The sequence below is a fragment of the Ovis canadensis genome, chromosome 1 (genome assembly GCF_042477335.2).
Source record: "Ovis canadensis isolate MfBH-ARS-UI-01 breed Bighorn chromosome 1, ARS-UI_OviCan_v2, whole genome shotgun sequence".
NCBI lineage: Eukaryota > Metazoa > Chordata > Mammalia > Artiodactyla > Bovidae > Ovis > Ovis canadensis.
The window spans coordinates 275,323,282-275,348,150 of record NC_091245.1 but is presented as its reverse complement, the minus strand read 5'-3'; the positions used below and the strand labels follow the sequence as shown (position 1 = coordinate 275,348,150).

General features: G+C 41.8%; 1 protein-coding gene across 2 annotated transcripts in view; it reads left to right on the top strand.

Annotated features, from left to right (window-relative positions):
- COL6A6 (collagen type VI alpha 6 chain) overlaps positions 1 to 24,869 on the top strand; it is a 124,415-nt gene that overhangs the window by 14,873 nt on the left and 84,673 nt on the right. For both annotated transcript variants that reach the window (XM_069568296.1, XM_069568290.1), the window contains exons 7-13: positions 124 to 699; positions 3,876 to 4,445; positions 13,312 to 13,655; positions 13,740 to 13,818; positions 19,016 to 19,170; positions 22,579 to 22,671; positions 24,010 to 24,063. In XM_069568296.1, coding sequence (XP_069424397.1) covers positions 124 to 699; positions 3,876 to 4,445; positions 13,312 to 13,655; positions 13,740 to 13,818; positions 19,016 to 19,170; positions 22,579 to 22,671; positions 24,010 to 24,063 — 1,871 coding nt within the window. The remainder of the gene's footprint in view (positions 1 to 123; positions 700 to 3,875; positions 4,446 to 13,311; positions 13,656 to 13,739; positions 13,819 to 19,015; positions 19,171 to 22,578; positions 22,672 to 24,009; positions 24,064 to 24,869) is intronic.

Genomic DNA, 24,869 nt, shown 5'->3' with positions numbered 1-24,869 from the left:
TAGCTTGATCCCAAGGAGGGGACACCCTGGCATTTAAAATGCGGGGGGACGGGTTCGGGGGTGTGAGTCCCCCATGACGGGCAAGGCTAAGCTCATCAGTTTTCCTTTGCCTTCCTCTCTCAGAATGCAAGCGCATTGAAGTTTTAGACGTCGTGTTTGTAATTGACAGTTCTGGCAGCATTGACCACGATGAATACAATATCATGAAGGACTTTATGATCGACTTGGTGAAAAAAGCTGATGTGGGAAAGAATCACGTCCGGTTTGGGGCTCTGAAGTACGCAGATGACCCGGAGGTGCTATTTTATCTGGATAACCTTGACACCAAATGGGAGGTGATCTCGGTGCTCCAGAATGACCAGCCCATGGGGGGCAACACTTACACCGCTGAGGCCCTGGGCTTCTCAGACCACATGTTCACCGAAGCCCGGGGCAGCCGTCTGCACAAAGGGGTCCCCCAGGTCCTCATCGTGATCACCGATGGGGAATCCCATGATGCCGATAAGCTCAATGCTACAGCCAAGGCCTTGAGGGACAAGGGCATCCTTGTCCTGGCTGTGGGCATCGCCGGTGCCAACCCTGTGGAGCTGCTGGCTATGGCAGGATCGAGTGACAAGTACTTCTTCGTGGAAACTTTTGGAGGTCTGAAGGGGATATTTTCAGATGTGTCTGCCAGCGTATGTAACACTTCAAAAGTAGGTAAGATTCATCCATTACATTTTCTTAATTATCAGAAGAGGTCCAAATAAGCAGGAAACCAAATGGGGCACTGAAGGTTCTGTAGAATTTCCCACCTTGTGGAATCTTCAACCTTCTACAGCATTCCTACTCACCTCTACCTAAATTCTTCCAGTGATGGAAAATTCGCCATTTTTTTTTTTTCTGTTGATGAAGAGGGGCTATACTTCCTTTTCTAATTAAAAATTTTTTTTTAATTTTTATTGACACCAGAAACATTTTTCATTGGGGTATAGCCGATGAACAATGGGGTGGTAGTTTCAGGTGAACAGTGAAGGGACTCAGCCCTTCGTACACATGTCTCCATTCTCCCCCAAAACCCCTCCCACCCAGGCTGGCACGGAACACTGAGCAGAGCTCCATGTGCTGCACAGTAGGTCCCGCTATATTTCAAATGAATAACCAACAAAATTCACCATGTTTTGAACAGGCGATATTTATTGGAACACAAATGGGTTTTTGCATGCCACTTTCACCCACAGAAAGTTCTTCTTTCTGTTCTTTACACAAGAAATCAAGTCCCTCTCTTGCTCAGAACCACTGGTTGAAGTCCTATCTCCTCCAGTCCAGAAGTTCCCTGCACCTTCACATGTTTCTGTTATGGCACAGGCTCGTTTGAAACATGGAGCCCAGTGCTAAACACCCAATTTTAGCCTCAGATGTTTCCAGAGCAGAGAGCATGCAGGACTTCTTCTGCCCTAGATGCCATGTTTCTGTTCTGGCAGCTCGAAATTGTGTTGCCACATCCATGCATGGGTGTATTCATTCACTCATTTGTTCAGCTGCCAATTTACAATTTCATATCAAAGGGAGATTATGGTCTTCTAAAACTCCTTAGTATTTTTATTAGGATGGGTTTTACTAAAAATACCAAGTATCTTTGTTAGGAGAGTTAATATTAATCTAGGATTTCAATATCTTGGTGCAGTTCCTTTTAAAAATTATTTGTTTCCTGTTTTTCATATGCTGTGCCTCCTGAGACTACAGCTACTATCTTTTTCGTTCACAAAACTAACAAAGTCCATCTGGATCTCAACAAAAGCTGGGATGAGTCTCTTACCTTCTATTGGACAACGTCTTAAATTCAGACTGACCTTTTCAAGTCCACTGTAGAAGTCAAAACTGAATTTTTATACTGAATGTTCTCCCTTGGGCACAAAGAAAGTTTATTTCCTTTATTTGAATCTGAAACAAAGGAATTTAATGAACTAATCAGTTCCTGAAGGATCTATTCACCCGATAGTTTATCTCTACCTTGCTTATCTCAGCTACAGAAATCTCAAGATATCTTTCATCTTTTTTGAGACTAAAATGAGAATTAATAAAGTTAGGTCAGTGAGGAGCTCTATGGGGAATTCAAGGAAATTTTAATGCTTTCCAGAAGGCTGAAGAACACATATGAGCATGTGCCAAGCATAACTCATTCACTGGCAATGGCCTTTCACATTCTTTTTGTTAATTTGCTGTGATAAGACAAGGGCAACATCTCCAAACCATAGTGCATTGTTCAAAATCATTTCTCTCAAGTGGACATTTTTGCCTGTATGCACCAGAAAGTGGGCTGGTTACGAGGCAAAGAGACTAGATATAGGCTGGAAGTCTTGAGTCTTAAAACTCAATTTGCCAGAAACGAGAAAAGCGCTTATTGACTCAACTGGCCAGCAAGGCCAAGTCAATAATAAAGACCATCTGTCTGTCTGTTCGCATCCCTGGGTGGGTGTGTCATTTATTTTTCTTGTTATGCTACTACTGGCAATGGGCTTTCTGGAAGTTAAGCCTAGATTGCAGGTGAGAACTCATTTTCTGTCACAGCACCTCCAGTTCTCCGGCATCTCAGAAAAGAAAATGGTGTGAAGCCAAACAGAAAAGAGAAGCCCAAAAGGATGTGGGACTATCCTCACACTGACTTTGTGACACGGTTGTGTGTCTCTGATTTTTCTCCAGTTAATGGGACCACAGGGTGGCATAAGCTAAAACACCACCTTCAAAAATAGCATTTCCCTATCAGTTCGGTTCAGCCGCTGAGTCATGTCCAACTCTTTGCGACCCCATGGACTGCAGCACACCAGGCTTCCCAGTCCATCACCAACTCCCAGAGTCTACTCAAACTCATGTCCGTCAAGTTGGGGCTGCCATCCAACTCTCTCATCCTCTGTCGTCCCCTTCTCCTCCTGCCCTCAATCTTTCCCAACATCAGGGTCTTTTCGAATGAGTTAGCTCTTGGCATCAGGTAGCCAAAATATTGGAGTTTCATCCATAACATCAGTCCTTCCAATGAATATTCAGGACTGATTTCATTTAGGATTGACTGGTCTGACCATCTTTCAGTTCAAGGGACTCTCAAGAGTCTTCTCTAGCACCACAGTTCAAAAGCATCAATTCTTCAGTGCTCAGCTTTCTTTATGGTCCAACTCTCACATCCATACATGACTACTGGAAAAACCATAGCCTTAACTAGATGGACCTTTGTCAACAAAGTAGTGTTTCTGCTTTTTAATATGCTGTCTAGGTTGGTCATGACTTTACTTCCAAAGAGCTAGCGTCTTTTAATTTCATGGCTGCAGTCACCATCTGCAGGGATTTTGGAGCCCAAGAAAATAAAGCCTGTCACATTTTCCATTGTTTCCCCATCTATTTACCATGAAGTGATAGGAGCAGATGCTGTGATCTTCGTTTTTTGAGTGTTGAGTTTTAAGTCAACTTTTTCACTCTCCTTTTTCACTTTCATCAAAAGGCTGTTTGGTTCCTCTTTGCTTTCTGCTGTGAGGGTGGTGTCATCTGCATGTCTGAAGTTATGATATTTCTCCTGGCAATATTGATTCCAGCTTGCGCTTCAACCATTTTTTCTTCTTGAGGATGGTTTTGACCATGGCCGCCTGTACAGTGTTACAAACCTCCATCCATGGTTCTTCAGGCACTCTGTGTATCAGATGTAATCTAATCTAATCATAAGGAATTTGATTAGGTCATACCTGAATGGTCTAGTGGTTTTCCCTATTTTCTTCAGTTTAAGTTGAATTTTGCAATAACACATTCATGATCTGAGCCACAGTCAGCTTCCAGTCATATTGATTTGACTTCCCCTGCTCAGTTAGAGAAATAATAACGATCTGATTTTGTTGTTGTGTTCTTTGCAGACTGTGAAATTGAAAAAGTCGATCTCGTGTTCCTCATGGATGGTTCAAACAGCATTCATCCGGATGACTTTAGGAAGATGAAGGAATTCTTGGCATCTGTCATTCAAGACTTTGATATCAGTAACAACAGAGTGCGTATAGGAGCTGCCCAGTTCAGCCACACTTACCGGCCAGAGTTCCCCCTGGGAATGTTCATCAGCAAAAAGGAGATCTCATTTCAGATTGAAAACATCAAGCAGATCTTTGGATACACCCACATTGGCGCTGCCCTGCGGCAGGTGGGGCACTACTTCCGGCCGGACATGGGCAGCCGGATCCACACAGGTACCCCCCAGGTGCTGCTGGTACTCACGGATGGCCAGTCCCAAGATGAGGTGGCTCAGGCCGCCGAAGAGCTGAGACACAAAGGCATCGACATTTACTCCGTGGGCATTGGGGATGTGGATGACCAGCAGCTTGTTCAGATCACCGGGACCGCCGATAAGAAGCTGACAGTTCACAACTTTGACGAACTGAAGAAGGTCAAGAAGAGGATTGTTCGTAACATCTGTACCTCCGGGGGTGACAGCAGTGAGTATCCAACAGGTCCCTAGGGTCTATGCCTTCTCTGGGGCTGTGGGGAGAATGCAGATTCATGCCTGTTGATTTCAAATGGAACCTTTCACAGTTATCAAGTGTTTTCTGTCCCTTGTAGATTGAGACACAGGATATGAGACTCTTGTCAGTTTTCCTCTCCTGGGAGCATATGCCCTCTTTGTGGTGGGAATGCCTCACCTTCTGAAGGTGTGAGGACAAGGCCTGTTCACACTCTGGTTGGTTTCAGAGGCTGAAGAATGTGTTCCCCCAAAACAAGCTATTTGACAGATTTGGGTTTCCTGGCAGTGGGGCTGCCAACTGCTGCCACAGGTAGCGAGGCAATATCTTAGAGTTTAGAGCCTTAATGTGAAACTTCAATGCAGAAGTTGGTAAATATTTTCTTAAAAATTAGCACGTTTTGACATTTTTTTCTAACAGATGGAAGAAAAGGTCTTGAAGGAGAAATAACTTTTTCTATTGTTATAAAAGTCCCCACTGGGTTGGCTGTGATTCTGTATGACTACCTATGGTAAAGAGTAAGCCTAGATTTCCACCAGGAAGAGGAAAGCTACACGGTTGTTAAGAGGCAGCTCTGGAGATGAGTGGTTAGTGGACTATAAATGCCCATTTAATAGCCACTTTTTCTTGCACAAGTGGCTTAACTTTCCTAAGTTTAATTTTCTCATCTGTAAAAATGAACCACAAAGCATCTAGTTCAAAAGATCAGTGTGAAGATGAAATGAGGAAACACATATTTAACATGACTTTGAATAAACATGACACCTGGGACGTCATCATCAAGTCACTTCACTTTTGTCTACCATCGACCCATTTGATTTATTCATGGGGTCAGCTCTTACCTTGCCCCCAGTCACTTTAAAGAAGTAAGTGGACCTCTTCTTGGTGATGAATATGTCCATCCTTGGATAACTCTTCAGACTTTACACTCAACCAAGTTCACTGTGCTTTCCCTGCTGCAGGCCAGTCACCATGACCATTTTAGCTGGTTGGCATTTTAGTGCTCATCCCCCACCTCCCACCTTGCCCCCTCCTCCCAGGCCTTGCCATCTCCTTACTGATTGTGGTGTCCAACCTCTCCAACATGGGCTGGACAAGGGAGATGGGCCAGAGGATCAGGAAAGTTCTTCACTTGATGGCACTTTTCAGAACTCCATTTTCTCAGCAACACTTGTCTAAACTGGGCCCACTCATGACTGCTTCAAAGATTTCCCCTTCTGCATATTCATCAGGTGCATCTGTCCCTTGAGGAAAGTGGGCATCTCTCAATTCCAGCTGTTCCCTTATGCCTTCCTCAGCTTCGGGGCACCCAGGGATGCCTCCCGCTTTATCTTGGAGAAGGCAATGGCAACTCACTCCAGTACTGTTGCCTGGAAAATCCCATGGGCGGAAGAGCCTGGTAGGCTGCAGTCCATGGGGTCATGATGAGTCGGACATGACTGAATGACCTCACTTTCACTTTTCCCTTTCATGCATTGGAGAAAGAACTGGCAACCCACTCCAGTATTCTTGCCTGGAGAATCCCAGGGACAGAGGAGCCTGGTGGACTGCCATCTATGGGGTCACACGGAGTCGGACATGACTGAAGAGACTTAGCAGCAGCAGCAGCAGCCCACTTTATCTGCTGCTATCTCTTTGCCCCTCCAGGCAGCCTTCTTGGATGGGAGACCAGAGAAGCTGAACACAGCTCTTTCTTATGTGCAGCTGTATCAACTCCATGGGAAACAGTTATGGGTCAGTTTCCCCAGGTGCCAGGGTCCAGCCCCGGTGGATCCAGGGTAATTCGAAGGTGGGGACGGAGTCGGCGTCCTTGGAAATAACTTATTTAATTACAGACAGAGAGGGATTAGAAAATTAGCCGAGAAAAAGAGGCTGAATAACTTGGTTCACATGGAATACCAATCACCACCTACGTAGGCCGCAGGCATCTTCCCATTCTCCCGAAGGAAAGGAGGCACTGAGGCCCCCCCAGTCCAATCTTAGAAGCCCAGGCAAAATTAGTAGGCTTGATGGGTACCCATGCACCAGATGGGAATTTGGCCAGAAAATAGTAGGAGAGAAAAAGAGGCTGAATAACTTGGTTTACGTGGGATACCAATAACATTCCAAGACAAGGAATTTGCACCATCTACGCTGGGCCACCAGCACCACTTGAATATCGGAAGGTGCCTGTCCTTGGGCTCCTTCTGGCGTGGGCTTGAAAGCTGGGACAAGTAAGTAGACATGGCGAGCACCCACGCTCCAGATGGGAATTCAGCCAGAAAGATGGGGAGCAAGAAAGAACGACATGGGGGAATCAGTCTTTCCGGGAACTGATCTGATTTCTTTATTTTGGGGTTTGCTTATATACCTTTTGTAATGCATAGGGATGAATACAGAGTCACGCAGGGGTCAGCAGTCCTGACCTTTATCAAAATCAGGTGCCTTACATAAAAAAAGATCTTAGGGGTTTTACATCATCTTCTGGCCATGAAGCCTGCTGACATTTTACGACCCTTTCTTTCTGATAACCAAAAAACTTATTTTTTCCAAGAGTGTTTTTTCTTAAACCAGGCACCACCCTCCAAATAAAGTTGCATTCCTATAGGGTGAGGGTGTAGTGAGTTACAATCAAGAAAGGAATTTATTTAACCCAAGGTTAACATGATTAATCTTAAAGGTTAATACTTATTTCTCCTATATGCTTAAAAGTTAATACTTATTTCTCCTATATGCTAGTTATATTCATTATAAGGGCAGGGAATATGGAGATTTAGCAGCAAACATCAGCCCAACAATGAAAATCCTTTCACCAATGCTCCCCTTAAGATCTATTTAGTCTTAAGATAGTGATAAGATAGTGATACATGTTTACATAGCAAGGACACAGTGATTTATAACAAAGTACAGTGATCTATTACAAAACAGAAAATTCATTAACTCAAAAAGTCTAGTATTGTTAACCTTAAAAACTACTATATTTCTTTTTCTATATTCCAAATACATTGATTAATATACTCCCAGGTGCCTAAGGATATGGAAGCCTGGCGGCAATCATTGATTCAACAATAACAAAAGCCCTATGCTAATTAAGACTCTCAAAATACTTCAAAACTCTCTGTGCTGTTTATGGTTAAGAGGTAGTAAACAATCATGTGCGTAGTGGCAGGAGTATGGATAATCCTATCACACAAGCTAGTCTGTCAGCAGAGAGGTTTGACCTGAGACACCCCTGTCCCACCCAGGGCAGGGAATTAGCAGCAATTATTGGCACAACAAATGAAAAACCCTTCATCAGTATACTTCCTAACCAAGCCCACTATACTAATAATTTCCAACTGCCCAAAGGAATTTGCCTTTAGTAAGTCTAAAACATCTCATGCCTCTCAGGTTGGGAGGCTTGTAAACAATCACATGCGGCTGGACGAACCTATACAGGCAGGCTAGATAAACTTCAGAGGAGTTTGTAAGCTGAAACACTCTTGTCACACCCAGGAATTTTTATTGACTTGGAGCTGCACGTTTACTCCTTCTCTGAGGGAACCAGTGGGGAACAGCCCCCCATAAAGTCAGAGGTGTAGACGAGAGCATGAAACACTAAAGTAGACAGACTCTGGTTTTGGGGGTAGATGCTCTGGAACGGGGTTTCCTGAGGCTTGATCACGCCTTTGCGTATGCCAAGCCTCCTTCTTCATGACCTTTGCCATGGGCGGAGTTCCTCACGCTGGCTCCCGGCACCCAGGAAACCCTGGAAGTTCCAGCCCCCCTGTGTCGGTGTTCCAGTGTGGGTGCCTCTCCTTTGCAGAAAGCAGCATGACATCATATCTTACTGTTCATAATTTCTTGGCTGTATCATCTCCAGGTTGCCTCTCAAAGTGCCTCTCTCTTCAATTAAAGAGAACATTATGTTCTCTTGTGTGTGTGTGTGTGTGTGTGTGTGTGTGTGTACTTGTGGGCAGAGACTCATGGCACACCAACTGTCCCCTCTGTAAATCTTCTGGGCTCTGAGCACAAACCTTCCGTAAGGCCCAGTGTGTGAGCCAAAGTGTAAGAGCCCTGCCGTCGGTCAGGATTGTCTATGTAGATTGCACTCCACTTTCTTCCCACACTTTGTAATGTGCCTGGTGACTTCAGCCAAACCTTCCACATGAATTTCCTGTTTCACATGAAATACCCATTTCCATGTATTCATATAAGGCTGAAAATTATCTTGGAACTATTTAATCTGCCCTTGATAGGGTGAAAGAAAGCCAAGCGGAAAGTCAAAACAGAAGTCATGAATGTATAAATAAATAAGAAAAGTACACTTTAAAGATAATTCGAGTGATTACTGTAACAAACAAGCATGTGTGAGGCCTTTGTGGCTAAGCTGTGGTCTGAGCACTAATGAGGCTGGAATGATACAGCTGATAAAGCCTGTACAAACATAGTGGAGGATACCAGCTCCTCTTGAGCAATAAACTCCCAAATCAAGGGATATCAGACAGTAGCTTGATGTGTCTCAAAAGAAACCAGATTCAGTTTGCCTGAACATCCAGTTTGCTTCTTATTAAAACATGCACCACTTTGGAGCGGTCACTAGCCTTTCTTAGTTTTCTCATTTGTGCAGTTAAATCACTTCTGTTTCTCTGATTGTACTTAGGATTTAGTTTATGGGAAAGGATGGTTAGCTGCATGGAGATATGAGGGAAACATCAGTATTTCTTGTGCCTCTATGGAGGGTCAAGCATTTTCAAATATTATAAATGCATTATCTCATTAAACTCCCAAACTCTCTGTGGTTTGTATTTTCATTCCCATTTACAAATGAGGAAAAGGGAGCTCTAAGGAATATTGGAAGCCTGCCCCAGAGTTTACTGGAGGCTATAAACTAAGCAACTTTAAAATCTGCATCTGTCTGATTCCAACCTATTTGTGGGTTGCTAAATTTTTTTATATAGTGGCTATCTAGGTTTTCTTGACATAGTTGCTGTCTAGGTTATCTGGTGTTCATGTTATAAGTATTGTGCTTCAACTATGAATCGCTGGAACTTGTTAAGACATCACAAAAGCTTTATATCTCAAAAGCTTCTGCTATGTAAAGAAGCCACTCACTGCTAGGCTGTCCCTTCCAGCAGCATAATATAGCACTTGAAACCTGCATGACCTAGCATCACTGGCCACCCAGGAGGTGGTGAAAATAAGGTCGTTCAGTGTAGGGACTCCAGACAGGCCTGGATCTGATTCCTACATGCGAGGTCCACAATGATAACTGTGAGACCTCGGGCAAGCCTCTCTAAGCCACAGCATCTTGTTCTGCAAAATGAGTATTAGAAGCATTTCTGTTTGTTCTGTGTGTCATAGGGACACATGAGGAATGCATGAGAACAAGCGTGAGTAAATATTCAGTGAGTCTTAGTAACTCTCACAGCGTATTGCCAAAGGTATCTTGAAGTGATTTTATAAGTCCTGGTGCATGGAGTGATAGAGCAGTTTAGTTCACAAAAGGACAGTTGGCCAAGAGTTCCTTGGTTCAGCAACTTTAATCGTTTAGCAGTTCAGAGCTATATTTCAATTTACTGCTTCAATATACACCAAATTCCCCTAAGCAACTAAACTGAGCCGTTTCCTTATCTTCATCCATGCTAGTCTCCTGATTTTTCTTGGAGTCTGCCTGTTCTAACCACCCAGAGGAGGCCCCCAGCAGTTTTCAGGATATGGACGTGCTGCCTTTTTTGGCATGGAGCCATGACTAGGTAGCAAAAGAATCGAGAGTACCTCTCGTCTTTCACATCATCAAGGAAGATGAGTCCAAAAGGACATTCAACCAAAGGCCAGTCTGATAAGGATGAAGTAGACACACGTTCAGGAACTGACTCAAGGAATATGGGAAATATTTTTTAAAAAAAATTGATGGTCATTTCCGACTTTTCTTGACAAGGATCTCTTTATGTCCCTGTCTTAATGGGGTTCTCTAGAAAGCAGAGCTTGAAGCACAGTTTATGTGGCAGTACTCCAGTGGGAGTACAGTCCCAGGGAAGCAAGAATGAGTGATACAAGAAAAAAGAAAGTAAATATGAGATGTGTGTTACCAAGCTCACTACAGCTTCTAAGAAGGCATCACTGGTACGCTGGTCCTGCAGAAGGTCACATGGGAAGTCCCAGAAACACTGCACAGACCAGTCAATCAGAGGAAGAAGAGCCACTTATCTGCTGGTTCCTTCCCACCTTCTGCCTTTCACTGCTCACAGTTCACCCCATGGAGAGCTGTGCTCCCACACCACAGAACTGTGTCATCCAGCCCTTTGGAAAGTCAGACACGGGAGCGGCAGTGTGTTGAGTCTGTGGCTGAAGTGGTGGAAGGGGCCAGAGCTCCCATGAGTTCGGTTGGGTTGGACATGGGTTGGACCAGAGTCATTGAAGACCTATTGCAGGGAGAGGATGGAGGCTGTGTGAAACCCTACCCAGCACACAGTGTGGGAGAGCCAGCAGCGGTGCCGCCGAGGCTCTCCAGGGGACAGGCGTCCAGCTCCCGGGTGTGTGTGTGGACAGCGGATCTCGGACATATACAAACTAGGTCTTTACCTAACTGTGGGCGTCCCTAGTGGCTCAGCTGGTAAAGAATCTGCCTGCAATGCAGGAGACCTGGGTTCGATCCCTGGGTTGGGAAGATCCCCTGGAGAAGGGAAAGGCTACCCACTCCAGTATTCTGGCCTGGAGAGTTCCATGGACTGTATAACCCATGGGGTCACAAAGAGTCGGACATGACTGAGCAGCTTTCACTTTCACTTCACTTACCTAATTATATTTTCTAGATCTTTCTTTCTCTTTTTTTCATCCAAGATATCCCCTTCTTTTAAATCTCCAACAAAATTTTTCTCTTATCCCAGCTAATAACCACCAACAGCCCAACTTTGCACTTAAAATGTGTTTTCTCCAGAATCTGTCTTCTAATCTTATTAATATACCCTACTATCATATTTCTTTCTTTTTAAAAAAATGTTATTGAAGTATAGTTAATTTATAATGTTGTGTTAATTTCTGTTGTACATCAAAGTGATTCAGTTGTACATATATATTATTTTTCATATTATTCTTCATTATGGTTTATGATAAAAGATTGAATATAATTCCCTGTGCTACACAGTAGGGCCTTGTTGCTTTTCTATTTATGTATATGGTAGTTTGTATCTACTAACCCAATTTGCCTCTTCACCATCCCCATCCCTCTTTGGCAATCATAAGTTTTTTCTCTACGTCTGTGAGTCTGTTTCTTAAATAAGTTCATTTGTTGGACAGTGTTTCTTAATACTAAAACTCTGCCATCATTAACTCCAATTAAGGACTTTCTTTATAAGTCAGATAATTAAAATCAGCTTTGGAGTTTGGCAGGGAACCAGGAGACCATTACTGTCTTGCCCAATCCTTTCTTTTCCCTGTTCTTTTGTGCTTTTATCTTGAAATATATAATCTTCTTACTTTTATAAACAAGAAAATTAATGCTCAGAGAGGTAAAGAGATTTGGCAGAAGTGGTTTAGTAGTAACATAGTAGTGACCTGTATAGTACTGAAACTAAAGTCTGCCTCCCCACTCAGGGGTTCCTTACTGCTAGTTGTCAGATTCTCAGAGCACTAGTTTATTTGTTTTTACCACCCTTGGTAGCCAGTCCTAACCCGCTTTTGATTCCCACTCCTGCTATTCTTGGAAAAGACTCTGATGCTGGGAGGGATTGGAGGCAGGAGGAGAAGGGGACGACAGAGGATGAGATGGTTGGATGGCATCACTGATTCAATGGATGTGAGTTTGAGTGAACTCCGGGAGTTTGGTGATGGACAGGGAGGCCTGGCATACTGCAATTCATGGGGTCACAAAGAGTCAGACATGACTGAGCAACTGAACTGAACTGAACTGAACCTGCTATTCTACTACCATCCTTCATTATTTCTCCTTGGAAATCCATTTTTAGCCTTCTTCCTAGCCCACTTCCGAAACCATCTCTGCCTCCTCTTGCTAGCTCTGAAGGGCTCTTGATTTGAGGGCAGACATCTCTGTAGAGTCTGCAAGGCCATTCCATGAGAGCCCACTTGACTTATATGACCCACTCTCTCTGACTGTATTTGGACATATGACTGCCACCTCTGGACTGTTCCCCAAATTCCATTTCTCTGATCACATAATCATGGACTCATTCATCAATCTGAATTAGTTAAATAAACACCAGGAACTTAGTTACTAGAGTTTGTAATTTTAGTAATCTAGGTAAAAAGTTAAAATACTCCATTTTTAAAGAGGATAGTTCCTAGGAACACTCAGTGATGACATTTTGGCATCTTTGTGTTTTCACAAGAGAGTGTTTTCCTTGAAGACAGTAATGTGTTCTAGTAATTCAGTGGTTTTCTGTTCAGGGATTAAATCATCAAAATCATTCCTGTAGGAGTTTTTCTTTTTTTAATTTATTTTTCTAAACAACTTTCTGTTTTCAAATGTTTTTCCCTTATAATTATAATTTAATATTTGTTGAATGACCTCAGTTGACATGTAGCATGAAATGAATTTTCTCTTTTGGACTATTAACATTTCCACAACATGTTTCAGCTTTTTAAGTGACTCTTCATAGCTTCTTCAGTGGACACAATGGAATCTTTCAGAACTTTGTTATAGAATCATCTAGATTTTATAGATGCTGGGGGGAAAAAAAACCCACTTTAACAGGTTGTGAAAGAGGGATTCTGAGCCTTTCCATTATTCACATTTTTCCTTGTTTTCCAACTTTATAACTGGGATGGAAACAAGAATTCCAAGTCTCATGATTCAACCGTGACACATAAGTCAAATAAAGTTCCTTATTGGTCTGATACAATATGCTTTTCTCTTGAATCCTAGATTGCTTTGTGGATGTTGTGGTGGGATTTGACATCTCAACTCAGCAGAATGGGCAGACTTTGCTCAAAGGCCAGTCCTGGATGGAAACCTATCTTCAAGACATCTTACGCGTCATCAGCTCCCTCAATGGGGTAAGCTGTGAGGTGGGCACGGAGACTCAGGTTAGTGTGGCTTTTCAAGTGACCAATGCTGCAGAAAAATATTCCCCCAAGTTTGAGATCTACAGTGAAAATATCCTGAACAGCTTGAAGGATTTAACAGTTAAAGGACCATCTCTTCTCAACGCAAACCACTTGAGTTCTCTGTGGGATGCTTTTCAGAATAAGTCAGCTGCTCGTGGAAAGGTAACTTAGTTTTATTTTATTGATTGGTTTTTAGTTGCAATGACTTCCTTTTTACTCATTTTTCTTTTTTGAACACTCTCCTAGGTGGCCCTCTTATTTTCAGATGGATTGGATGATGATATTGAAAAGCTTGAACAAAAATCTGATGAACTTAGAAAAGAAGGTACCACTTATGGGGGGGAGGGGCTGGGAAAGGAGTGTTGGCGAACTTTGTAATCTCAAAACCGAGTCCTGGCTCTTACATTTGCAGACTCGCAGACAGCACTGAATTTGCAGCCTCTCCACTCTGAACGCACTTGGGAGGGCAAGCAAGCTCTCACAACATTTCAGCATCTACTTTTTTCCTCCTGCCCATATGAAATAGCACTGAATGCAGTGTCTTATCCTTTCTCTCGTATTACTCTATTTCTTCTTCCTTAGCTTTCCTGGAGTATGTTCCTGCCTCCCTTGCCCCAAGCTATCTAACATTTCTATGTCTTAAGTGCCAGCAGAAGTGAGCCATGTATACTTCTGCTTGACTAAAGAATGGGAGGGTTGGACAATTTTCTTCTAACGCTCTTAAAGTTTTCAGAGTTCCAAGCATTGGTGGACAAGTTTACTCATGTCTTGGGACTTCATAATCAGTTCCTGCTCTCAGATGACAAATGGGCCAACTATGGTGTTAATGAGTTTTTCAAGCTCTGGCACCAGGATTTTGGCTTTAGGAACCAATGCTCGTTCTGATTTATTGTCCATTTGTACTAAAATATGGATCAGTGGTAGGAAAATGCATTCACATGTTTTGGTTTGACCAAGAATAGAAACAGATTTTTGTAAGTGGATGTTACTGGTACCCCACCCAGACCCCCTTACAGACGGGCTCCCTCATCGTCCAGCTGCTATGAGTATTGGCTGCTCACATGTTACCCGCAGGTTCCCTCTCTCTCTGAGGAACTGCCCTTCACCAGCCTTGCCTGGAAGGTTACTCCCTGTCCCCGTCTTTGGGCAGCAGGTGGAGTGCAGAGCCTTGGATGCCAATTGTATGGTGTAACTCAGACTCCAGAGTTCCCCACAGGATCAGGCTGAAGCTAGACTTTCGCTGAAACACTGTCTTGCTTAGTGCCTTCCCCAGCCTGACCCTGCTTACCTTTGTTCCCTTCTTTAGAGAGGGCTTCCTCAATAAAACATGAGCATCTAAATGGCTATCTCAGGCTCTGCTTCGAGGGCATCTGACCTGTCTCTCTGGTTAACTACTAGAGGTGGATTGAAAGTGAAAGTGTTAATCACTCAGTTGTGTCTGACTCTTTGCAACCCCATGGACTATAGCCCGCCAGGCTCCTCTGTCCGCGGGATTCTCTAGGCAAGAATACTGGAGTGCATTGCCATTACCTTCTCCAGGGGATCTTCCCGACTCGGGGACTGAACCTGCGTCTCTCATGTCTCCTGCATTGCAGGCAGGTTCTTTACCACTGAGCCACCATTAGATTTTGTCTTTTCACTGGTTCTTATTCCTCCATCTTAAACAGATTGCAAAATTCACTGAAGTCACAGCTGAAGGGTAAGGGTTTTATTTTTATTGTATTTACTAAAGCTGTTTCTCTTTATTCTACCGTCTTGGCCTTTATTCTTGATCTGAAGAGGAAATATCAATGAAGACTGAGAACAGGACCCTCAGGCGGATAGGAAGGCCTTTTTCAATTTCAGCTTTTCTTTTGTTGGGGAAGATGTACCTTTGCAGACATGATCAGAATTTTCTCCAGAAAGTTTCTCTTGGAACACCCCAGATTTCTAAGACCAATCTTCTTTCTTCCAACTCCTGAGGAAAACTGGTAAATGAGTTTTGACTTCAGAAGCTAGATTTTGAATATCCTCAGAAATTTAGAATTTTTTTCCAGTATTCAAAATCAATTGTATTTCTAAATGCTGACAGTGAAAAAGTGGAAAACAAAATTTAAAAAGCCATTTGCAATGTACACATGACAGGAAGTGCCAAGTTATATATTTAACAAAATATAGTTGTCTGTTTGCTGAAAATTACTAAAACAATGATAAAGAAGACTGAATATGGTTAAATGTCAATCTCTCCAAACAGATCTATAGATTCAGTTAAGTCACAATCAAAATCAAAGCAAGATATTTGTTAGTGTACAAAAAAAAAAGGTTCAAAATATATGTAGAAATGTAAAGGACCCAAAATAGCCCAAACAACTTTGAAAAAGAGGTAGAGGTTGGAGGGCTCACACCAGCTACAGCCTTTCAGTGGGAAAGGTAAAAGGGTGTGGGCCACAATGTTCTTTGAAAGGTGTTGAATGTCTTCCAGTTGGAACAGAGAGCACCTCTGGCTGTGATCTCCCACATTTCACATAGATGCTGAGTTGATGCTGAGCCCTTGATCTGTTAACCCAAGAGAGCCTCTCTAACCTGAGGCCCGGACTCTGTACATGTAAACTGAGCCATCACCATGGAACAAGAGGAGACCAGGAGAAAAGGATCCTCAGGGACGGATATCGCTTTATAACCAATCCATGGAGACTGGGGTTTGAATCCGTTTTTTCACTTTAAAAAAATCCAGTACTCTAGAATCTATTCAGTGATTCTTTATTCTCCCAATTTTTGAAAGCTTCTTTTTCTTAATTCATTTTTTAAGAATTGAAAACACTTTGTTTAAGATCATATGAACCAGATGAGTCCAGAAAGATCAGGATTGGAGTTCTCTGTGCTGAGAAAAGTAAAAGTGAAAGTGAATGAAAGTGAAGTCGCTCAGTCGTGTCCGACTCTTTGTAACCCCATGGACTATAACCTACTGGGCTCCTCTGTTCATGGGATTTTCCAGGCAAGAGTACTGGAGTGGGTTGCCATTTCTTTCTCCAAGGGATCTTCCTGACCCAGGGATCAAACCCAGGTCTCCAGCATTGCAGGCAGATGCTTTACCATCTGAGCCACCAGGGAAACCTGAGTTACAAATTATAGTTACATGCATATTTCCTGCAAATCAACAACCCCATGGTTCTCATAACTCTTAAACTTCTACCTTTCTTGGAACTTACAAGAAATATCAGATGTGAGATCTTTTCCCCTTAGAGGTAGACCCACTGGCATGCCTCCTTTGGATCATTAGAAACCAGTTGATGAACCTGGCGCTCTTCGCGGCCTCTCCCAGCCCCGATCCCACTTCTCCCCATCATTCTCACTCTTGGAAGTGACCTGTCTTTGTTTGCTTGAGACAAACCAGAGACTGTCAGCACTCAAACCAGGAGAGTTCCAGCAAACTAGGACAAGTTAGGCACCCTATCCGTTGGTATTTCTTCCTTTATTTCGTGTCAGCAACCACATTGTTTGCTGCCTGCAGAACTTGAGCCTCTCCACTGTATCCCTGAAACGTTCTCTTCACTCTCCTTTCCCTCTCAAAGTCATATGGAACCTTCCGTAAGAAAGCACTCTTGACTCTGCCACATCCTTGGAATATTCTTTATCTATTCTGATCCATTGGTTTTCAAGTCCCATCCAAAGAATTCTTCACCTATCCCTACTAATATGCCAAATAGTTATGTTTTCATAAACTAAATTTATCCAACTTTAGGACTGGCCTTTATTATTATGTCTTTAGTACATTTTTGTTATTAAAATGTCCTTTGAGTGTAAGCTTTGGAGTCGGGCTGTCTGGTGAAAACCTTTGCCCATCTGTAAAATAGAGCTGTAATCATACTTACCTGTAATGTTGTATTTATATCTTAAAAATAAGGCAATGCACGTAAAGCACTTAGCCAATGTCTAGGCACATAGTAATTATCAATAAATGAGAGCACAGTTGTTGCATGCTTACCTCCACCCTAATGATTGCCCAGCTTGTTACTATCACCATTTAATGTCCTTACTTTATAAAATAAGTCAACTCTTTCTTAGTCTCTAAAAGTTTTCTTTGAAATGTGTTAATCTATAAACTTCCAGAGTCTATAAGTCACAGCTCTGGTTGGTTATATGACATTTGCTCCTAATTGCCTTACAAGAGATCTTTAACTGTCTCTTGTACATGTAATTCCAACCGGATTGTCATTTAGAGTTATGCCTCTCAAGCTTTAATGTGCATGTGAATCACCTGGAGATTTTATTAAAATATAGATTCTGATTCTGCGGTTCTGGATGGGGCCTGGAATTCTGCATTTCTGATAAGCTTCCAGATGAAGACCCCACTGCTGCTCAAAGGACCTCCCTTTCAAGTGGCAAAAATTTAGAGTACTTACTTTCTTGACTTTCTGTGCTTTAGTATGCTCTGTGGATTCCTTATTGCTGTTATTAAATATAGTTGATTTACAATGTGTTGGTTTGTGGTATAGTGTAAAGTGATTCAGATATATACAGATGCAATCCTTTTCAAATTCTTTCCCACTATGGTCTGTTACAGAGTATTGGATACAGTTCCTTGTGCTGTATAGTAGGACTTTGCTGTCTATTTTATGTATAGTAGTTTTTGTCTGCTAATCCCAAAGTCCTAATTTATCCCTCCCACCTCCGCTCCCCTTTGGTAACCATAAATTTGTTTTCTACGTTTGTGAAGACTCAAGCATGGCGTCTGTTTCTGTTTTGTGAATAAGCTGATTTGTGTTGAATTTTAGACTCCACACGTAAGTGACACCGTATGGTATTTGTCTTTCCCTTTCCGACTTCTCTTAGTACAGCAATCTCTAGGTCCATTCATGTAGCTGCAAATGGCCTTATTTCATTCTTATTTTTATGACTGAGTAATATATATACGATATGTATCCCACCTTTATCCAGTCATCTCTTGATGGATGTGTAGTTTGCTCCCATGTCTTGGCTATGGTGAAGAGTGCTGCTATGAACATGGGGGTGCATATATCTTTTCGAATTATAGTTTTGTCTGGATATATTCCCAGGAATGGGGTTGCTGGGTCATGTGATAGCTCTGTTTATAGTTTTTGAAGAACCCCTGTAATGTTTCTACAGTGGCTGCACCCATTTACTTTCCAACCACCAGTGCAGGAGGCTTCCCTTTTCTCTGTGGAGTCTTTTCAACTCACTATAGTTCATGGGGTCGCAAACAGTCGGACACGACTGAGCGACTTCACATCACATCATCACATTTTACTTTAAGTCATCAGAAACCTCAAGGATCTGTTATAATTTGTTGTATAAATTATTCTCCAATCTAATTAGTTTTGAAAGATGGAAATTCTTCTGTTCGCTAGTGATGACTTTGTCACTTGTCAGTCTTACAGTGTGTGGTTGGGGAGCAGGAATGAGGGTAAGATGAGTGTTCCTCTTGCAACTGGCTTCCTGGAATAGCAACTTTCATACATATGCGAAGAGGTTAAAGGAGCCCTGCTCTGCTTAATGGGAGAATTGTTGACTGTGTTGGCTAGGCCTGAATGCCCTCATCACTATTGCTCTGGACGGACCCACCAGTTCCGGCGACCTGGCTGATCTTCTGTACATTGAATTTGGGAAAGGATTTGAGTACAGGACACAGCTTACTCTTGGGATGAGGGATCTTGGGAGCCAATTGTCAAAGCACCTGGTGAGTTACTCAGAAAAGGCTCATGAGTTTAAATTTTCTATTTGTTTTGTATATAGGGTTCATATTTAGGCTTATGAAGGTGAACTAATTTTGCTCATTTGGGAGTAGAACCAGGCTTTTCTGATTTTGTGAAAAGCCAAAATGAGGGAGTGTTTTGAATGAAACATCGTATCATAGAGCAATGTCAAAGCATGTTTCTTTTTGTTATTGTTCTCTATTTATTTATCAAAGTGTAGTTTATTTACATGGTATTAATTTCAGGTTACAACAAAGTGATTCAGTTATACATATATATATATATATGGATATATATATATACACACATATTCTTTTTCAGATTCTTTTCCCTTATAGGTTATTACAAAGTATTGGCTCTAGTTCCCTGTGCTACACAGTAGGTCCTTGTTGGTTATCTGTTTTATATATAGTAGTATGTGTATGTTAATGCCAAACTCCTTATTATCCTTCCCCCTCAACTCTCCCCTTTGGTAACCATAAGTTTGTTGTCTATGTCTGAAAGCATGTTTAATTGATATGCTTGGCCAAGAGAAAACGAAGAAGGAAGAAGAAACTTAATAGCACCTATAATCCTGCCCAAATTGCAGTCAATAAATACGCCACCACAGGGTGTCTGAGCTGTAAGAGTGACTTGGCTGATCCTCCAGTCAGCCGGTTTTCACATTCCTTGCAGACACTAGATGCCAAAATTCACCACACTGAATATGATTCTGCTGTTGAAGATATGTGTTCTTTCTGCAAATGGCCTGTGAATAGAGCTGATTCCATAGAGTTCAGTTGAAAAAATAACCTCTGTTCCAATCTTGGAAGAAAAATGAGTGATGTGATGATGGACCTCCCATGTCGTACTTTATGATGAAAAGATGTTTAAATGTTGTCTTGACTGATGGAAATTTTTGCCTTATGATCTATTTTTAGAACCTAATCCCTAAATAAGATGCATCACTATCCTTTTTCTTTTAGAAACATACAAGAATTCAAACTAGCTTGGTGAAGGTTTTCAAGTTATCTGTGACTACTTTCACCTTTAATGAGAGAGTGAAAATTTGCAATTTGCTTATAATTTTTAAAATCTGTAATCAGCATATCAAGACACTTCCCAATAAGGTGCTGGCTCCTGATACTTTCCTCTTTATAATTAAATTTATTTATTTTTGGTGGTGGTTTAGTGGCTAAGTCGTGTCCAGCTCTTGAGACACCATGGACAGTATGTAGCCTGCCAGGTTCCTCTGTCCTTGGGATTCTCCAGGCAAGAATACTGGAGTATGTTGCCATTTCCTTCTCCACGGGATCTTCCCAACCCAGGGATCAAACCCAGTCTCCCACATTGCAGGTGGATTCTTTGCCATTTGAGCCACCAGGGAAGCTCTATTTATTTTTAATTGAAGGATAACTGCTTTACACTCCTGTGTTGGTTTCTGCCAAATGTCAATGTAAATCAGCTATGGACATATCTAGTCCTCTCCCTCTTAAACCTCCCTCCCCACCCCGCCCTTCTAGGTTGTTACAGAGCCCTGATTTGAGTTCCCTGAGTCACAGAGCAAATGCCCATTGGCTATCTAGCTTACATATGATAATGTGTATGTCTCCATGTTAACTCTCTCCATACATCCCACTGTCTCCTTTCTTGCCTTCCACCCATGTCCATGAGTCTGCTCTGTATATCTGTGTCTTTATTGCTGCTCTGCAAATAGGTTCATCGGTATCATCTTTCTAGATTCTGTATGTATATGTTAATAAATGATATTAGTTTTTCTCTTTCTGACTTAGTTCACTCTGTATAATAGGCTCTAGGTTTATCCACCTCACTAGAACTGACTCAAATGTATTCCTTTTTATGACTGAGTAATATTCCATTGTATATACATACCACAGCTTCTTTATCCATTCTCCTGCTACCTTCTGACAATAGATCTTGCATATAGATATTTGAACAGTGTGTTCAGTGTAGTAATTATGTAAAAATAATTGCTTAGAGAATATAGACGTTTTCTTGTAACTTAATGTGGAAGGTTTGCTATAATTCCTTTCTACATGGGAAAATGGTGTCTATTTTACAAAATTTTTTCTGTCTCTGAAATTTGTAATTTAAAACTGGTAATTCATAGAGGGAGGAAGTTATTCTTCAGACAAGGTTATCAATTTTTAGATGTCACATAAATGCAATACTGTATAAGAAATGTTTAGTTTTAGAAATAGCCCATTTTAACGTTAATAGTAAAATATGCTGTAGGATATTAGTGATCCAAAGAAAGTTGATTTCATCTGATATTAAATCACAGAATCCATTGTGTCATCATTGTTGTTTGGTTTAATACATTTCAAGTTTTATTGGGTTTTCTGAGGTTTACGGGGGAAAAACAGAATTTTCTAGTATCAGAAAAGAAACAGTACATAAAAAGAAACAATTTAGAGGAGAAATTGTGAAATGGTTATAATAAAATATTTTCATTTTTCATCACACTAGGATTTTGATGGGAAACTTCTCAACACAAAGATTGATTCTACCCCACTGAGGCAAATCACAGTATTTATCACAGACAGAGTTTCCTTAAAATAAATATTATGGGTTAATTGTTCTCCAGGCAAGAATACTGGAGTGGGTTGTCATTCCCTTCTTCAGGGGATCTTCCTGACCCAGGAAGTGAACCAGAGGGGATCTTCCTGACCCAGGAAGTGAACCTGGGTCGCCTGCATTGCAGGCGGATTCTTTACCAACTGACCCACTAGAGGAGCCCCCAAACGTGATGGACTAGGTCAGTTTTTCAGGGGATGACTAACTAGGTCCAGGATGAAATTTACTCAGATTTTTAAAATATATAACATGCTTCTTGGCCAGAGTAAAAAACGTAACCAGAGTATAAAATCTCTTCATATGCCCACCCTCTACAGCAATTGCTTCTGAATGTTGAACACATAATTGGTGTCTTTGACATCCTGTCCTACACAAACTGTTCTAGAAGCGTGGACCATTGAACTCCATGCCAAGCAATGTGACAATGGACAGAGTCTAAATTCTCCAGCATACAAATATTTCACAAAGCAGGAAAAGGAAAAATAACAGCATGTATTCTTTTTATTGAACAAACTGTTAGGGGCAGAATTATATGGGGTAATTAATAATACCATGGTCAATGTGGGCACAGGAGATCCCATTAATAAATCAGTGTGCACTGAGTTGGCTGTGGCAAAACTGATGCTTTTTTGAGAACACAAAAGCATCTTTGAGTTTATTCTGAACTCCTCGTATGGTGGAGAGTGCAGACCACGGAAGGAAGGAGGAAAGGTGAAGCCTGTCTCCCTCGCCCTCTCTAGGGCACCTCGAGCTTGGGTGTGAGTGTGATCGGGCGGTGACACCACCAAGTGTAATGTATCCCTACCCTCCTCAAGGTCAATGTTGCGGAGAGGACGTGCTGCTGTCTATTCTGCAAGTGCATCGGAGGAGATGGCACAAGGGGAGACCCTGGACCAGCAGGGAAAACGGTGATTTTAGTTGCAATAGTGGCTCATTTTATTTGAATATAGTATGTTTTCCAGAAACGAGTTTAGGTAGAAAGAAGGGCTCCCAGGTAGAGCCTTTGAGGTAACCGTTTATCACACTGCTTCTATGTCAAGTTACATAGGCCTCTTGGTTTTCTAAATTGGAGTCTTTTTTAAAAAAACCTTTTTATACAAGCATCAAGAGAAACACTGCTGATGGGACGTCCCTGGCAGTCCAGTGGTTATGAGTCCATGCTTCCACTAAGGGAGTGTAGTTTCGACCTACGTGCCAGGCGGAATAGCCAAAAGGAAAAAAAGAGAGAGAGAGAGAGAGAAACTGCCTAGATTGTTGATTATCCAGTGTCCTGGCAGTGATGACAAGATGCAGAAAAACCAACTGGGATCTCTTATGTTGAATAATGAAAGCCTCCTAAATAAGGAGTCATTTTAATTTCCATTTTTTAATGGCTGCAGAGTCATTTAAATCAGATAGGGAATAAGTTGTGTAGTCTGCTGAAAAGCTAGATCAGATCACCCAGTCACAGCAAGAGATGCCAAGATGTTTCATTCAGCTCTACCCAGACCAAAATACTGCCAGAAATATATAAGTAAAAACAGACCAAGTCTAAAAACAGTTAACTAGCAACAGATTCATGTATTTCCTAACCCAAAGAAGTTAATGTACCCTTATGTGAAAATATGATTTGGGCTTTGAAGAAATGTTCAAATATGCATAAACATACTATAGATGTGTTTAACAATTTCAGTACTACTCATTTACACATGTGTTTGTTTTTTTTTTTTGGATAATTTATGGATAGCACTGTAACTTCCAAATCACCATGGCTGTCTCTCTGAAGAAAGTTTTTGCACTAATTATTTCCTGAATGCTTTGATTTCATGTACAGAGAATGGTAGAATTGTTTTAAACAGGTATCAGGAAAAATGGAAAGAAATATGTGTGGTCTATTTTACATGTCCTCAAAAAGAATTTTTAATGAAAAGGGGAGAATTCTAGCCTGGGGCAAATATAGCTGTATTCATTGAATGTTTGTCTAGGGAAAAAAACTCCAGCTCTATAAACCCCAGCTCTAAACCCCAGAGAGAGCTATGGAAAATATGTTTCTCACACACCCACCCTTGAGTTATCTGGATACTTGTCTCAAAATTCCATTTATTTTTATGCGTGTAAATGCAGCTTAGGTTCGGAGGTGGGCGCTGTATTTTGCAAACTCATACTATTCTACATAAAGTAAAACTGTGAAGTTGAAGAATTCTTGCTTGATTAACTGAGTTTTGGTCTATGGAGTGCTAATGTATTCTTCCTTTCCTTATTCCCAGGGACTTCCAGGTTTTAAAGGCAGTGAAGGCTACCTGGGAGAGGAGGGCACCGCTGTAAGTCAAGGTGTAACCAGCTCCATTTATTCCTAAGAACATATCTACACTATGAAAGCATTTGTATCAATTCAGAAGGAAGCGAGAAAAGTCAAGTTCTAAGGATTCATTCGCAAAGTCTGAGGTTTTTCCAGGTCACCAGTGTTTTATTAACCTACTGTCCCCTCTTGGACTATCCACCAACACTGTATAATCAACTCAGTGAAAAACTTCTCTTTTTCACTAGGAGAGTCAAATCACTGCCATTTCCCCCTTCCACTCTGCACGAGTAAACCCACTCGCCACACTGTTTATCTAGGACCTTGCCCTTTCTTGTATCTATTCATCCATTTACTTTCCTTCCTTCTTTCCCTCCTTCCTTCCATCCATCCATTTAATAAGTGGATATTAAGCATCTCACAGTTTATCACATTGTTTATCAAAGACCTCATCATAAATACACTCATCATTCATTTAACAGGTACATCTTAAGGTATCTCTCCATGTGCCAGGCACAGTGCTAGACCACAGAAATAAAAATAAAGGAAAAAAAAAGATTGCTTCTATCTCAGGTAAATTCCAGACTGGTGGAAAGACAAATGAGAAGCAGTAGGTCTAGTTGTTACACACGAGAACTCTGCTCGAGGTATATGAGGTGCAATGTGATAGGGTGGGGAAGTGCAAATGCTGGACCGCCTCCGGTGACAGCCTGGGAGGAAGGCTGCAGGTAGGGGGTAATGCTTGGGTGGCATCTGAGGACAGATAGAGCTTTCTCCAGGCTAAGGGGGGAAGAATATTCTACCACAGGGAGAACAGTGTGATCAAGG